General features: G+C 34.8%; 1 protein-coding gene across 5 annotated transcripts in view; it reads left to right on the top strand.

The window, feature by feature from the left end:
• Positions 1-18,781, top strand: part of LOC145662786 (Ig-like and fibronectin type-III domain-containing protein 2) — a 1,216,055-nt gene that overhangs the window by 666,060 nt on the left and 531,214 nt on the right. For all 5 annotated transcript variants that reach the window (XM_081728668.1, XM_081728663.1, XM_081728665.1 and 2 more), the window contains one exon: positions 2,731-2,827. In XM_081728668.1, coding sequence (XP_081584794.1) covers positions 2,755-2,827 — 73 coding nt within the window. In that variant the 5' untranslated portion in view covers positions 2,731-2,754. The remainder of the gene's footprint in view (positions 1-2,730; positions 2,828-18,781) is intronic.

The following is an 18,781-nucleotide window of genomic DNA, read 5'->3' as shown; positions in this document are numbered from 1 at the left end:
TCAGTTTATCCCCGGAACACCCCACATGTTTACTTATAAGCTTGATTAAGAAAAATGATTAAAGACAGTTTAGAAACATTTTTCCGTTTGAAGTCCTCTTTCAGGAGGAACTAACAGTAGTCTCTCGCCTTGAACAGGTCCAATTTCCCTTCATAACGTTTTTACGTCTGCAAAATGTTCTGGTAGAAACGCTCACTCTGTTCATTACTTATAGCAGCAAATTTTTCAGAGAAATAACTCAAATGGAAATGCAGATAGTGAATGAATTTTTTACATATTTTACCCTTGTGCCTCGCAGTTTTTCAAGAATGTTCTGTACCAGTCTTTCATAGTTTTCTTCTCTTACCTATCAATGTCGAAATCTAGTTTCTTGACCAAACTTGTCAGAGAAATGTGGAAAACCAAGAAACGAGCGTAAGCAAAATTTAAAGTGCTTACGCCCATAAAACTGCCACAGTGGCCAAAAACCAGATTGATCAAAATAAGCAATAACAGTTTGCTTCAAGTTTGAAAATTTCATTTTATTTGTAAAACGGGTAAAGGGATAAAAAAACAAAACACATTAACCGACACCGGGAGGAAGTAGACATTTATTTGAGGATATGCTTATCATGGCCGCCATCTTGAAGTCGGCCATCTTGTATCTCGCTCTACTTTTTTCTTTTTTAAATAGGAAGGGATCATGTAATATGTATCAAGTTGGGCTAGAATTTTACAAGAAATACAATGGTAAAGTCTATGCTTGCATAAGTTTATATTTGTAAGACATAAAGAAATGCACATTATGAATTCGTTGATTCAAAGATTTCTTAACAGCTTGTATCTTTTTCAGTCAGGAACCTATGTACGCTAGTGAGAACATCGTAGGTAGCTACTTATGAAAGGTATAATTAGCTTTAAATCGTTCTCGATCGCAGACAAACTGAAATGATAATGAGACGATCTCAAACCTTAAGAACTGATGGAAGATGGGTGACATATTTTCCATTGGATTATTCGAGTTAGAAGACAAACTTTCATAAGCAGCTAACTATTCAGTACGCACTAGTATATCTTCGTTTTTTTTTTTTCATTTGATTACAAAAAATACATCCACGAAATTTTTCGCAGGAGAGGGCAAAGTTTGACCTCTGGCTTTGTATTTTTCATACAGCTATAATAAGAGAAATGATAAGCAAAGAAGTCGCACTGAGGCTGATTTACTTGATACAACCTTGATATTCATGGTAGCATCACATGACATAACTACAACGCCAGGAACTTTTACTTAGTGGGGCGTTCAAAACAAAAGAGGGTGTGCACCGAGAATAATGATATACATTTTTGCACAAACTCAAAGAAAACAATATTTTTATACCGAAGGTGCGTGTAAGGAAATTTGAGGGAGTATTAGGGGTGTTAGGGCTGTACAGAATACTCCCTGGACATAATATCTATTTTTTACAACAGAAATGTAAAAAAATAAAGAAACTACTGCAGCATTTAATTCAGAAAATATTTGCTTGTGCCCGGAAACTTAATAAAAAAAATAATTTATTTGTTAGGGAGAGACCATACCCTTCGTTGTGGAGTCCATGAATGTACCTGTATTCAATATGCTGTTATGTTTACTTGACAACCGAGAGTATCAGAGCCAACTTAATGGTACCATAGCCAATTGGCCGGGGACCCCATGAGCAGAACGGCATGTATTAATTACATGTATTAGGAGCAAAATTTAGTCACATAGGAACCACAACACACTCGTTTGTTCTGCGGGCTAATATGTTGTTGAAATGGCACTGGAGAGTAGATTAGACGGCACTAACACGGGGCCGCATTAGGCGCGGGGCCCGATTGGAAGCAATCGGTCCAATCGGCTTAAGGCCGACCCTAATGGCAGAGTCCTGTTTCAGCAGGTAGTCAACTCTGCCTGTGGTCAACGTGGATGGCATAGTGTCGCGTAATCCATGAATTGCGTAGCGTTCCGCGACAACTCACTTGCTCAAAGTTGGCTAGCAATCTATCATGGGGTACCCTGATGTACCTCGCAGTTTAAGCTCTCTCACGCGGTTCCTTTTATTTCCTTCCTATTTACTGTACACTACGACTAAAGGTTTGGGAATTGGAATGAGATATTATGCTGTTACTTCCTCTCTCTTTAGGCCTATAATGAAGCCTACAGATGCGTAATTAGCAAATAATGTGTTACGTTATTTTTCAATGTTATTATACGAGTAAATAGACATAGTTGTGTGTTCTGAATTAAAATATTATTTTTACACTAATATAACTGATTGTATTTATCTGTTCGTTCGTTTTGCCGAGGACCATCATAATTATATTAAATTTTATAACAGTCTATAATTATAGGTCATTTGTCAGTTCAATGCATTCTATGACGTTAGTGTTACTCTTTTAAAATTACATTTCAATGTATCAAATGGTATTTAGTATTTATTGAGCGGTTCAAAAGAAATATTTTAAATGTAAAAAGGTATTCTGTTTAACTCTAGAATGTCATAGATAACTTTGTGCGCCTGTTGCTCTTAACATTCATTCGAAGTATGAGCAACTTGTTTAGGAATTTAATTAGTCTATGTCTGAATAGTTGTGTAGTTCATCGAAAATTATGACATAACTGTTTTCCTCCTCATCTCCTCGCTCCAAATAGTTCTTTTTAATATAATTCAAAATTAAATATTAATTCAAACAGAAAAAAAAATCATTATCTGTTATATTTCGTTTCAGATCCAGAAGAAACCATTAAAAACCATGTCTTCTGCGAATCTAATTTGGTTTTGGATCGGCAGCATTATCCTTACGATAGGAACAGTTTTGGGAACAGGTAAGGATATCAAAGAATTATAGTAAGTGAAGATTTCTTGAGCTCAGTTCAGGAACACTGAATTTTTTTTATATATAATTTACATATGTATTAATTGAATGTAGCAACAATGCCATGATACCCAGTAGCGTAGCGTTAACTTTCGCAAAGGGGAGACAGCACAGGCGCACCTACGAGGGGGAAGGAGTTAACCGGGTTCCGACATCTCCAAACTTCTTAAGTCAATATACTTTTATTAATTTTCTTAATAAAACTATGCTTGTTTAGTAGAGAAATTATTGTTGTAGAATGAAAATTTGATCTTACATATCACCTGTACTATTTCTCTTATAAAAACAATGTAGTTTCATATTTTTTCCCCTGAAAATATAGATGAAAGTACTTTACAGTTACTTGTCTTGTCGAGTGCAGAATAATATCCGTTCAATACTACATAGACGTAGTGGCTTGGATCCAGGGCCGTAACTTCTGGGGGAGCGGGGGAAAATTGCCCCCCAGAGAAGCTCGCCGCCGTTCTAGGGGGACCCATTTTAAGACAAAATTTTCTTACTCCATATACGATACGAACATGAAATTATAAATGAAGCATCAAACAGATTCACTACAAAACGAAATAAAACAAAAGAGTCGTGGGCCCATTTTAGTAAAAAAAATGTCAGCTATTAGAGGCCCTAGAGATAATATTTATTCGTATGGCTTTGAGATTTGTCAATATTGTCCCCTTAATTAATTTGTCATGTATGGAACGAGCCCAGAGGTGTAACTAACGGCCCCGCAGACCTTGTCGTACTTGAGGGCCCACAGGCTCCAGGGGAATCATAAAGAGTAAGAGAAAGATGGAAAGAAGGGGCCCAAGAATTAGAAAAACAACTTTTCTAGGGGACCCAAATACGCGTATTAATGCTTGCCCCCCAGAAAAATCTAAGTTAGGGGGCGCTGCTTGGATCCCCCTAAACTCTGCACCCCTCCGCCATGAATGGAGTTAGGAATTGTCTGCTCGGGCAGATCTTTTGGACAGTGTCGGACCTGTGGAACACTTTCTACACAAATGTGGAGTTAGCAAATAGGTGGCATTTTATTTTTTGTCAAAAAGTTGGGGGCAACTCCGCCCTCGCAACAAAAAATTGGGTGCGTGCCTGGTAGATATTATTATTATTTCTTCTCGAGTTCGGAACTAACATTAAGTTGTAGAGCCATGTCTCATACAGCTTCGGTGATGGAAAGGAATATGAAGCTCCTAACCAAATTTCGTTATAAACTGATTTTTGCGAGATTGCACTACTGTAAAGTGTGTCTTAGAAAAAAATGTAACAACTTGTTAAAATAAGTTCTCGTAAATATCAAGTAGAATAGGACTCATTTCATTGTGTACTTGAAGCTTGCAGTTGTGAGTAGTGCTGTAGCTAGTAGACATGTGGTGTTGTCAAACAGTCGTGCAAGATGGCATGAAAACAACTACAGACACTTAAACAAGTGATTTACAAATATGAAGAAAATCCTGAACGGTCATATGCATCCATAGCAAAAGAATTTAAATTGCATAAAAAAACCGTAAGGGACATTATTCTCCGTTTCAAGGATACATTAACCTGTGACAGGAAGAAAGGGAGTGGAAGGAAAGCTGGTGTAAGTGACAGTGCATTAGTGCGAAAAATTGTGAGTGCATATCCAAGAAATCCAGCCACGTCTGTACGCAGAATGGCTGAAAGGTATAAGACAACAAAGTCAACTGTGCAGAGGATTAAAAAAACAGCAAGGTTTAAAGTCGTTTCGAGCTGTTAAATTGCCGGACAGAAGCGAGAAACAACAAAATATTTCGAAAATGCGTGCACGAAAACTGTATGCGAATATGCTTCGCAATTTTCAAGGGTGTCTCATTATGGATAACGAAACTTATGTTCTAGCCGACAGTCAACAACTGCCAGGACCAAAATATTATGTGGCAAAGAGTCGAATGGACGTTTCTACAGATGTAAGAACCAAACGCACAGCAAAATTTCCACTGAAGTTCTTGGTATGGCAAGCAATTTGTTACTGTGGAAAGAAAAGTGAGGCGTTCATCACTTCAGGGACAATTAATCAAGATATTTAAATGTTTAGAAAACTGGCTCTTGCCGGTTTTTAGGCAACATAATGCTAATACTATTTTCTGGCCCGATTTGGCTACTCCTCATTACAGTCGCAGGGCTTTAGTATGGTATGAACAGAAGAATGTGAACGTTGTGCCGAAAGCTGCCAATCCACCAAACTGCCCTGAACCTCCCCCCATTGAAAAATATTGGGCAGCAATGAAAAGAAAGTTGAAGGAGAGCAACGTAGCAGCGAAGAACGTGCAAGAATTCAAACGGCAGTGGAAATGTGCTAGTGATAAATTGGACAAAAACATTGTAAATCGCCTTATGTCGCGTATTAAAGCAAAATTCATTCGTTTTTTTCAGGACTATTGATTAGTGTTCTTTGGTGGTAGAAACGAAAATATACACCCCAACATATGTACAGAATATCTTCTCACATCATTACAATTTTTTGTTTTTCTATTCATGAATGTTTTCATTGTTATATTTTTTTCTGGGACACACTTTATATAACATATGGAGACTTAATTTTGATCAACAAAGCCCTCAACGTTTAAATCAAACAAGCATATCGATATTAATTTATTCTGAAGAATTTCAGTATATACACTGGATACGTTAAATTGAATTAATAATTTACTTCCTATGTAATATCTTCTTATTTGTTTAGCCTTTGTAAAGTGTGATCTCTGATTCAAAAAGTAAGCTCAGAAATTGGCTATGTTTTAAACTTGATGCTAATTTTCATACGACAACTTAGCATGCCATTTAATAACAACTGGTGCAATAAATCTATATATAATCATTTAGTTTTCACATAATACATAATTAACACACGTATCCAAATTCACACAAAGTTATTAGCTAACGATTTTAAAAGCAACAACAGAATAGCATACTATAAAACATCTTGCGCTCGCTTTTGCCTTTCGCAGTGTTGATACACTGATATTGCGATTAAAAAGAAGCCGAAGCCAAATCGTGGAAGATTTATATGAATTACTGGTATTCATAAAACTTTCAGCAATTGTTCCGGTTTTATCAATTTGGTTTTTTCTTCTATTTCTTGAAATTTTCTTTGAAATATGATTGAATATCTAAAAAGAAGAGGAAAAAGTGTGTTGGATTTACAATAGTACAATTACGCTGAGTGTGGTATCACTGAACCTGAAACATGTCTCATTGCCAGGTTCTTTCAGCGAGCGAGAACCCCACACAGCCACATGAGCGCGCAACTTTCAAGTAGGAGCTCCACTGACTTGTTCAGCCGTGTTGAGACAGATTTCTTTATGTCTCTCTGTGGCCTGTTTGACGGAGATAGAACTTTAATTTCCCAATTTTGAAAATTAAAATTATTTACAAATAAGATTCTACCACTATTGCTATCAACCAACCTATCATGGACCCTATTATTTATATATTTTTCTACAACATGAAATGTATATTGATTCTTATTAATTATGAAATTCTAAAACTATGTTCTTTTAATTTGAAAGGGTAGACAGTGTCTCAGTGTCTCATAGCACTCTACGCTACTGATGGTACCTCTAACTAATCAATCAATTAAAAGCGTTTTACCTGATTCATATTTTTCAAATTTCTCATTACAAACCTTTGGTTGTATTATGAAAGCTAGGCTTTCCTTTACAAGTTATTCCTTACAGATATTAATGAAAATGAGGAAAACGAATATGTGAAAATATGACAATAAAGAGGAAAATAAAACGATGTAATGGAAATTAAAGACAGAATTAGGACATTTAGCACGTCAAGACAAATTTCAACCATAGGAAGAGTAAGAACATAGTTTAATTTCAGAGGAATTATTCTGCCATCATAGATTCTGCCATGATTGCTGCAAACTGAAAAGCTTCCATGTACTGTGTTCTTAAGCTAGACCCTTACAAAGGAAGGTGAAGGTAAAATCTATGGAAATTTATAGGAAGCAAGAGATTAATAATGTTAGTAGAAAATAAGATGGAAGGAGTTATATGAAGGTGGTTAAATATTGTATGAGGGTAGGAGTAGATAACCTGTCTGCACAGAATGCAAAGACAATGCTTTGGAATAAATTAAAAAATACAATATCTTAGATGAAGACTGTAATAGAAATATACCAATTGAGTTTATAAAAAAGAAAAAAATTCTGAATCTAATCAAGAATATGAGAAAAGATTCCTTGAAAGAGAGAGAGAGAGATAGAGAGAGAATTCTTGAAAGAGAGAGAGAGGAAAGAAACAGATAGTGTTGCTAGAAAAGACTATATACAGTAGTAGGATGGATCGAAAAAGTCAAAATTTGTCCAATTAAATAGCACTAGGTGTCAAAAGTTGTGTATTGACTAGTGTAATATTCGTGAACTTTTTCATAATTTTTGTACTTCATCTTCATTCCTCGCAAGGGACTCAAAATTTTGCAATTTTTATGAAAATTTGAATTTTTTAAAATATTGATTTTTTTTAAAGCTGCCCAATGAAATCGAACTAAGTGACAAAAGTTGCATAATTACTAGATTGACTACACCATTCATGATTTTAAAAATATTTTGCATCTTCATTCCCCGCAAGGGTCTGAAAGTTTGCAGTTTTTATGGTATATTCTAAGACATATTCTACAGCGATTAGATGGCGGAACAGTGGGTCCTCAAAAATTCTGGGAACTATACGAAAAAGTTTAGCCAACTGTGAGGATTTACCAATCGTTAATTTTCAAGCGAATTTCCCGGCCATGGAAGAAAAAGACGTCAGAAACCGTAGCACATACCAAAGATATATGTGGGATATTTGCAAAGCAATCTCTGATGACGAGTGTTCAGCAAATCTTGCATCACGAAGTCCTGGAAAGTTATCCCATGCATGATGGATCACTCACTACTGCTAACGTAGTGCTTAGAGTGTACATAAGCACTACTGACCCATTTTCGAACTTGAAGGAGCTTCTTATAATCATCATGAAAGTGTATGCTCCGATGTGATTTTACATTAAATATAACCCTACTATCAAGGATGTTCCTGTGAACTTATATCGTATTATAGCCTTTTCACGGTGCTTAAGCAATGAACTGAAGCTCATTGTAGATAGGACAATTCAGCGAATGGTTTCTTCGCGCATCCAAAACATTTACTGGTATCTATGCTCGCCGATGATCCAAAGCATATTCGAGAACTCGTTATGCGTAGAACCCTTGTTGCAAGGTCAAAAGCTCAAACCAAACACCTCCTGTAGGCAAGTTCAGGTGTTCCAGCAATACACTTTATTGCTTATGATTGCATTGACCTAATCAACTGGCAGGAACGCGAAGGAACTGAGCCACCCCTGATGAGACATTTGTCGCATGTGTAACAGGAGGTTCATCTGTCCTTCTGCATGTTTTCCACTTGCCATGTCATACCCAAGCAGTCGACAGATGCATTAAAACTGTTACCGAAGCTTCGTCTGAAGTGTGTGGTGTCTTAGCTCGAGATGAGTTCGAGCTCGAGATGAGACTTTTGGATATGCCAATTGTGCCCATATTCGAAACACAACGAGTTAAAGAGATAATTTCCAAAAGTAGGGTGGATGGGATGGGAGGATGGGCGGAAATCTATATGCAGCCACCTCCTCGTGCTGAGTTCTAGGTGTTTCTGGGAATCAGCAAAGAGGCGCATATCAAAAATAATTTCAATGCAAAATAATTAAATTTACATAATGTATCTTAATATTATGCTCAATGTACTTTTAGATATTACTGTGAAACTGCACTTTAAAACTTGTTGGAGGTAACGGAAATGAAGGAAAACTTTTTAAAAATCATCGAAATTATGCTAGTCACGCATAAGGCTTGAAATCTAATAGGATATTGTTTGAAAATTCTTGAAAATTATCCGTGTCTTCAATGAATTTTGAGATTTACTGTATAAATTGCAAAATTTTAAGGCATCTGCAGGTAATAAGATAAAGCACAAAAATTAGTTCAAAACCATAGGTGTTATGGTAGCGAACACAAACTTTCGTAAGCAAGTGTGAAGCGATTTGGCGGATTTTAAAACTTTTCTAATATTTTAAGAGGAATTTCAAAATTTACCATAAAAACTGCAAAATTTCAAGCCCTTGCGGGGAATGAAGATGTAAATTATTTTAAAAATCATGATTGGTGTAGTCAACCTAGTAATTATGCAACTTTTGTCATCTAGTTCGATTTCATTGGGCAGCTTTAAAAAAAATTCAATATTATTAAAGAATTCAAATTTTCATAAAATTTGAAAAATTTTGACGCCCTTGCGGAGAATTAAGACAAAAATTATAAAAAATTCACAAATGTTACACTAGTCAATACAAAACTTTTCAGACCTAGTTCAATTTCATTGGACAGCTTTTAAAAAATCAATATTTTCAAAAAATTCAAATTTTCATAAAACTTGCAAAATTTTGAGTCCCTTGCGGGGAATTAAGATGAAGTACAAAAATTATGAAAAAATTCACAAATGTTATACTAGTCTATACACAACTTTTGACATCTAGTGCTATTTAAATGAAGAACTTTTGATTTTTTCGATCCACCCTACTATATAGCATAATTAGTCTCACATCACATGTAGCAAGCATTAAAGTACGAATATTGTACAGAAGTTCGAACAACCGAGGAAATATAGGAGGAAAGGTTTGGGCACATGAAAGTTAAAGACACGAGAGTTACTGTTGAATTATTGACAATAATAGGGTCGAAAATCATCATCATCATCATCGTAGATATTCTGCCACTATTGGCAGGTCATTCGTTGCAACTTAGAACTTTCCATTGATTTTATAGAAAAATCTAACAATTAAGTATTATGATAGAGGACGAAATAACGGATAAAAATGTTGCTAAAGAAGAATTTCAAAACAGTGTAGCTTAGTAGCATTATTTAATATTTAATTAGAAGGAATAGTGAAAGGTGACCTGATCAGAAAGATGGTATTTCGGAAGGGCATAGAATTGTACAGTTTTCAAATGACATGACACTTACTGAGCATTAGTAAACTAACTTGTTATTCGAAGCTTGAAGAAAATTGTAAAGAATGTGAGAAAATAAACGTTAAAAGATACACATGGTCTGTATCAATTAATAAGTAGTACGGGAGAATGTAGAACAAGCGAATAGTTTGTAGTACGTTGAAAGTATTACTGTTTTACGTTTATTCAACCTAATAGTTCTATCTAACTAATTAAAGGTGCAATTAGAATAAGATTTAACGTTGTTACGATAGCCATTTTAGTCATATCAAAAAATATTTTTTCACTTACTCATGTATTGTATAAAAATCTAATTATTATACATAATCATACGGATAAAACTTTTCGGGTATCGTACCAAAGTCACAAGCTACAAAACCGTTCCACTTCACTGCAAGGAATCTATTGCTATTTTGTTAAAACATCGAAAACAAATTTAAGCAGATACTTTTCACAGTAAATTAGATGGTAAAAGAACGCAGCTGATGAGAAAAGAGTTATTTCTTTTCAGAAATCTAATAGATGTTCATGATAATATTAATGCTTTATATCCTTAAGTGACAACTAGGTTATGGAGAGCGGATCTTTCGTGGGTATACGTACAAGTATTTTCAGAGGAGATAAAGGTTAATGTGCAAATCAATGTCATTTATTAAGATATAGGCAAATTAAATTTTAGGTGTGTTCATTACATTAGCAAATTAAATAATTCGAAATAAATTTTAAAAATATATAAATGGTTACCAGATTAATGGAAAACCTGAAGTTGAAAACAAGTCAGATATCTGGATTTGTAACGTCCAGGCGGCGATCGAATTGCCGGACTGTTGGTGGTAGTGTGTCATGTATAACAAACTCCGTACTATGTGAAAAGCAGCAGAGTGCGTGTGTGCAATGAACTGAGCAGTCAGTGGTAGGCCTAGTGGAAAATGGGCGATATATCTGACTTCCAAAGAAGACAAACTGTTGGTGCGTAGTTATGTAGTTCAAGCTGACTAAAATGGCTCATGTGTTCAGCATTACAAGAGCAGGCGCGTAGCCAAGGGGGGTTCGGACCCCCCCCCCTTCGAAACCAGAAATGAAAAATTAAGCAAGAATGAAACAAAATGAAACGAGAAAAGAATCAGCGTTAAAAATAACAAGTTTCAGCATGCTTTTGGTTACTTTTTCTTACAAGGAGATTCATATTACTTGCAATACATGATGGCGAATGAGCGGGATATCCTGGAAAAGTCAAGGAATTTGAAATTTCAAGAAAAGTTACGGATTCCTCAGAATTTCTGCTACAACTCAGAGAACTTTCAAGCTTTCGAAAGCATAGTATCGTTGTGTAACAGCGTGGACATGTTTTATCATATTTTTTCGTCATCTCTTTTCTGCAGTATCAAACATGTTATTTCAGAAACAGTTTTTTACTGCTCATTTAACCTGTCATTTCGAACAGACAGTAATTAATGGAATGATGAAAACAAAGAAGTTATGTGGAAATATAGTTCTGTTTGTTATTAAAATACTTAACTAACATATCCTCATTTTATTGTCCTACAAACCAATATATGTTGCCAGTAAAGTAGTTTAGATTTGATCGAGTTCCTGGGCCTTCAGTATTTCATGTCACGTCCACCCCCCGCATTACGAAATCCTGGCTAAACAAACCAATATATGTTCCAGTAAAGTAGTTTAGAATGATCGAACCGTGGTGTGGTGACCACAGTATTTCATGTCACGGACTTTATGATAAACTGGCTACGTGCCTGACAAGAGAGACGGTCCTACGCGATTAAGGCCTACAAAACTTACGGTAAGACTATACCGGAGAAGAGGAAAAATGATCGGAAGTAAACCTTAAGCGACAAGTCCTGCCGAACATTAAAGATAAAGACTATCTAAAGATACTGACGAAGTAGTGGTCTCCATGTTAAATAGTCCGCTTACCACACTACATCTTGGACGAGATTGGCTTTGTACTTACGGTCGGTTACAGCACATACACGTGCCTGCTGTTTGGGTTGTGAAAGTATTGCAAGTCTTATGACTTCGCCTTGTATTAAACAGCAAATGAGTTTCATTTCCGAAGTGAAACTGCGATAGGAAAACTATAGGGATCCAGTATTGGAGCCGGAATTGTAGATCACATCTGGCTACAATAAAGGCCAAGGGATAGATAGTTCTTTGGACGTTAAAACCATATCCAATTGTATTTTCATTATCTCTTACCATTTCTTCTTTACGTGCATCTAGCCTGATATCGGAGATGGTAGATTTACAACTTCCGGTTTTAATATAGCAATGGAAGTGGGGGTGGAACACTAAACCCATATTTCAGAAGATCTTATCTTTCTTTCGTTTTAGCTCTGATATTTATCAAAATAATCAGACAAAGCCATCCTGAAGGACTTCCTATTCATATTCGTCGCATGATTTAAGAGTCTAAAATTAATCACTCTTACTTCAGTATTTTACCATACGACTACTATGGGCAACTTATGTTTGTAACATAGTTGAGCCCAATATTAATGTATTTTCATAATTGTTGAAAATAGTGTCACTAAATCTTTCAAGTGCCATACACTTAATCATAATAATCGTCAACATCACAGATATTCTGCCATTATGGCAGGTCACTTGCTGCAACTCAGAAGCTTCCGTGCTCCACAGTCTTCCGCTAACTTCTTCGTCTTCACGTTATACTTTTCTGATCTGATACCGTCCATTGACTGTAGCCTCCATCGTCCTCTCTCTCTCTCTCTCCTTTCGGCCACGCCCCTCATGTACCCCCCTCATGATACAGTTTTATTTCAGCTAATGTCCCAATCAGTTACTCTTCCTCTTTTCAATGGCACCTAAAATTGTTTTTTTCTGCCCCTCCATTTTTAGCGCCCCCTTACTTTTTTTCGTTCAACCTAGCTAACTCTGTCAATTCTTTACTACCCTACGTCTCGAAAGTAATGAAAATAGTCGTTGGTACTACAATTTAAATTTATCACCCACTTTTGGATATCATGCTCGGGTGAAGTAAATTTTCTAGACCAAACCATGAGATGTGTTTTCTTCTCTCACACTTTTATGCGGAGCTAATTTTAAATTGCAAGTTCTATATAACCCCATCGCTGAAAATGAAGTTAATATTAACAAAAGGAAGTCATTCTTACTAGTAACAGTAGAGTTGTTACTAATTTCGGATATGTATTTCTTTAATCAACGACGTTACATCACTTGACCTATCAATACCACCCAACATGTGATTTAGTTTTTTGTGTTTTTTCTTGCTCATCCACCTACTAAACATCAATAAGTAGAACTTGCAGCCTCAACAACCAATACCAATAATAGTTTGCGTATCTTTATCACTAATTTGCGTAGACTTTCTTTTAATTTCGAGCGAGAATAAGCGAGAAGAAATATGATGATCGTTAAAATAAATCTTGGTGATCATTTGAGAAAATTGTACTTAATTTCACTCTGCAAAGTCATACATTAAATGCATATCTAATATATCACACTTATTCATTTATTCATTCATGTATCACACGAATTTCATCCGTTCCAGGCACATAGATGACGATGAATTAGCATTTCTAATCACACAACAACATACATCAATACACGTCAAATACTTACTGCACTGCTGTTGACCACATCATGTAATCACTTTTAATGTGGGACATTTCACATACATTGCCTGTGATCATTGCATTTTTAGCGGTCCTGTCGTACTAGGGATTACTGCCACTATCACGTCGAATGCATTAACCAGGGGATCATTGTTCTGACAGTTCTACATTGATACGAGGCTTGGCTGAAAGTAAGGGGATTGCAACCCTATCAGTAGTATATGAGGAGCAGTGGGGAGCACATGCGCGCAGAGTAACCTTGAATTTTCGGGAAGAGTATGATATGCATGAGTTTCCACTCTCAGTCGAGTTTAATCTGTGAGCACCGATTCAAGGAGTTGTGGAGTCATGTTTGTCGGAAGAACGGCAAATGAGAAAATCGAGTAGCGTATTAACTTGAGATTTCTTGTGAAATTAAAGAAATCACTGAGTGAACGTTGAAGAACGTGTATGGTAGTACTACGAAATCACCTACCCAAATGTTGAATAACACAAACGCTTCAGCGAGGGACGCGAGAACGTTGATGATGGCGAAAGACTGGGTCGTCCTGTCACAGCAACAACAGAGGAAAATGTGGCAAAAGTGACTGACATTGTCCAGAAAGATCGCAGCCACAGCTTTTGAATTAAAGCAGATACGTTAGGCATTGATAAAGAGTATGTCCGCGCAATTTTGCACACACAAAAGCAAATTAAAATTAAAAGTCGTGCTCATTCTGTTCTTTGATATCAATGGCCTGCTCCTGATTGAATGGATACTCCCAGATCAATCAGTGAATAAACAGTATTTTCAGCAGGTTTTGACGAAGCTAAAAGTGTGTGAGAAAGAAATGGTTCCTCTTGTGGAAGAACAATGAGCGGATTGTGGATAACGATAATGCTCCTTCGCATTCTCCTTCGATCGTTAACTAGCTTCTGAGAAAAAGATGAAGCAGAAAACTGCAGCAGTACTCAAGACAGTGATACGTGACATTTTCCACAAATGCTTCTAACAATGGAAACTTTACATGCAAACGTTTATGGAGAGGGGAAGGGACTATATTGAAGGGAATCACCTTTAATTTATAAGTTAGTGACAATAAAGCGTACTTACTTTTGGCACCAGTCCGTTCTCTTTTTTAGCCAGACCCCGTACGTTCACCGACAGAACCTTTCATTATTCCGTTCGTGATTTGGAGCGTCATAGCCATCTATTTTTCCATTTTCACCTGTACTGCTCACAACCGTATTTCATCTGTTGGCCTCAAGGAATCAACTCCTGCCTCACTCTTCCTTATTCTGGGACACACTACATATATATGTATGGTTATTTCGAAACTATGCGGCATAATTAAAAGAATATACTTAATAAAATGAGGAATAATTTTTCGTGAACGATTTACTTTCTTCTTAACATTATAAAACGGTAACTTCATAAGACGCTACACTTGGAATCTACTACAATGCTCCTATGTGCCATGTGCAAAATAGAACTTGTAACAAGAAGCGGTCATCTATTAAAGACTTTTAAAAAATAAGTTTTGACTCGTTTATTTTATGCGTATCTTTTCAATTTTTGTTATCATTTAGCAATGAACAATAAAGTAAGTTTCAATATTTAAAAAAATCTAAGTTTAAATATTTTTATATTGATATTTTATTTAAAATTATCTGAATTCATTCTGTCCAATGTACACTACTTTCTTTCGTGTAATTCAGTTAGTATAAAATTTATGTTAAAATGTATAGAATATATATATATATATTTAAAATCTTTGACTTTATTTTCCTGTAATGAAATTTTACAAACTCACAAACGTACAGTGCAGGACGTAACACACATTATATAAAGTACTAGTCTTCACTAAGAGGACAGAAAATATAAACAAGAAAGGGGTTTTGTATAAATAGTTAATTTTCAGTGGTGAGGGTGGGGCAGGAAGTGAACTTCGGTCTATTCGGTATCATATACCGAATACACAGATTACTGGGTACTTGTTTCTAAAGTAAAAGATTAGGTACTGCATGGAAATCGTAAATTTGATATGCTAAGGTAGTACTAATCGTGAATAAACTACAACACCTACAACACATTCAGCAAAGCAGTTTTCATTGTCATAGTGACACTGTATATATATATCTTTTTGATTAAATGTGTATTATATTTCTCACTATTTAATATGTGTATTAGTTTTTAATGTGTAATATGGTCACAAGTAATTATTTAATATTATTTGATTGTAAAATTATCTTTAATTTTTTTCATATATTACGTTTTATTTTGATATGCGTTTATTCTTTGTTACTATTTTGTCTCATTGTTTCTTATTAGTTGAAGTTTATTATATGACTAAAAAATGAATGATGTTTATTTAGAATATCATATTTATTTATTTTACAATAGTTACTAGGTTTTTGTAGGTTTAATAACAACCATGAATAGGTTTCTAAATAAGGATAACTTTTCGTCATTACTACATAGATGCTTGTTTTTTTCTTTTTCTGTTTTCAGTCAAATTTTTAAGGATAATTTTCTTCCAATAGTACCCTTCGAAAACTTTCGGGCAATAACAATTACATCATCAATTTAATTTACTTTTCAAGTTGAGAATTCAAACTTTGATCATTTGATGTAAATGTAAATTTATTTTACATAGTTTACTCTTACACAAACTCTTGTTTCTTTTCTTATTGGGATTTGCCTAGTTATATCGTTTCTCCTGTCTTTCAGAAGTCAAAAATCGGTTAAGTACGTTGAATAGTATTTCTTCAGTGAAATGACAGCAAGTGTAAAATTCAAAATAGACAAGATGTTATTCTTTAGCATGGCACATATCCATAATATATGTTTAAATTTGTACAAGTACGCTGATAAAAGATTTTTGTGGGATATTACCTTATCAGCTTACGTTTTCTGACGGATCTTGATGGCTTTATGTTATCTAGTATGCTCGATTTTTTTCCTAAGTAAGAAAACTTGGAACGCAATTAGCAGAAACTTGTTTACTATGCCCTGATGTTATTGATCTTTACTACTATGCTGACCAAACTAAAGTAATTCTAAGAGCTGTGTGTTAATCAGGAGACTGTATAAATGAGTGTTTGCAATAAATTTCCGGCTTATATAATTTTATAGTCCTCCTTCTCATTAAATATTTCCAATCATTGCTCATTCATTAAATAGATTAAATACAATTTATTTTAAATTAAGTTTAGTGGAGTACAAACAGATCAACATTTCATTTTACAATATATATATATATCGAAAGAGAGAGAGAGAGTATATTTCTGACGTTATAAAATGATATTAAGATATTAAAATGTCATAATAATTAATGATATTGTTAAGTGCGAGAACATAGTTTACAAATCAATTGTTTTTTTGATTCGTGAACATTTTGGTTCAATTCAAGTTTGCTTTGTAAAAGCCTCTATAAAAGAAATACAAGTACAAGCAAAATCAGTATTATTTATTTACTCCTCCTAACGATTACACCAAGAAAGAAAGAACTTTGTTCACTAAAATATGTTATTGATTACATGGATAATAATTTTGTTTTATTTGGTGCATATCTCATCACTCTTGAGTGGACGGAATTCTATATAAAAAAGAAACGAGAGAAGAGGAAGACAACGAGCATGATGAAAGAAATGCTGGACAACTGTTCGGTAGATTTTCCCTGAAGGCGAACAGAATAAAAGAAAGAAAAAGATAGAAAGAAGAAAAATGGATATACTTGGCAACCGTTGAGTGGTGATACAGTCAGAGCAAAAATGGTTTTACGGACTTACTGTGCTTTCTTTTCTCAAATACCTTCTGAATACTGGCTTGTGAAATAGGGCTCCTTTTCAAGAGGATAAAAAGATGCTATTGCGTATAGAAATTTCAAATATTCTCTCTTATTCACTGAAGAAGATAGTATTATTTACTGTGATGTTACTTTTGAAGTATGTATTATCCAAGTTCTTTATTTTCTCTTTCGAGATGAAGAAAGGGAAAAAAGAAGCATTGATTTTTATTTTTCAGCATTTTATTGTGAGGATTTCGTGATTACGTGAATATTACAGAATATTACATGAATAATACGTCAGAATATTACTTGATTTTTTTTTTCAATTATGGTAAGTTTTTGGTGGTTTTTGTTGAGGGGAAATTTAAATAAATTTCGTGTAATGCTACGTTGCATACCATCAAATTGTGCTCTTTGATATTTATTTAAATATCAAAATTAAAATTATATTTAAATTATAAATATTTATAAATATGATAAATATTTAAATTATTTGAATCAAAATCTTCTATTATTCGCATACATGCATTTTATTCGCATACCTCATATCAAGGTCTGAGATTTTTAGGTAAAATGAGTGGTAATATTAACAATCTTGTAAGTCATGGACTCTGACAGCTTATAGTAAGAAATTTATCAGGCATGACCATTGGGACTTTGATCGGGGGTTCGAAAACTAAATTATACATCAATTTTAGCGAATTGTACTCACACTCATTTTTCATAAAATTCTTAATCTTTTTGACAGAATTATGTGATTCATGATGGTAGCGCATGCTTTCTTGATACTTAAGAATTATCCCTATTGCTTGTAATTTGAAATCAATTAGTAATAAGGAGGTGAATTCTTTATGTGAAAAGAATGTTTAACGGAAACTTTCTTAAAAACTTACCAGACTTTCATCAAATACGTATGTGTTCTTCGTGCTTTCCTAAAAGCACTAAGCCACCTTGATGTGGCAATCTAGGGAAATCATCTCCCATTTTGACACAATGCTGATCAATTTTCTGTCAGGAATAGTAACCACGGACAAACCATTGTTGTTCCAGTACGATACTGAAGTGAAACAACAGTGAATGGAGTGACGGTACTCAGTTTCGCCTTGACCCAAGAAGCTTAAGAAATAGAAGTCAGCTAGGAAAGTGTTTGCAATATTCTTCTAGGATAAATGCTTATAGACTATTTGTCCAAGGATCAGACATTTAATGTACAGTATTACACTGCATTACTCACAAAACTAAACGACAAATTGAAAGTGAAACTCTGGGAAAATTGAAAGAGGGAATTATGTTTCAATACCTTTACATCGCTCACTGCAATCACAACTGACATTGCATGATCTAGGATCTGTCTAGAACATCTTTATTCTTTAGATCTAACTCTGTCACGCTATTACTTATTCTTCAAACTCAAACAATGCTTGAAATGGTGATTTTTGACCTAATAAGAAGTGATTAATGCTGCGGAACAGTGTTCAAACTTTTTTGAACTGATCTGCAAAAATTAGATCACAGTGCAA

This window comes from Thermobia domestica, chromosome 10 (assembly GCF_964235325.1).
Source record: "Thermobia domestica chromosome 10, izTheDome1.hap1.1, whole genome shotgun sequence".
In the NCBI taxonomy this organism is placed as follows: domain Eukaryota; kingdom Metazoa; phylum Arthropoda; class Insecta; order Zygentoma; family Lepismatidae; genus Thermobia; species Thermobia domestica.
Note: the sequence above shows the minus strand (reverse complement) of the source record. Positions and strands in the feature narration are given on the sequence as shown.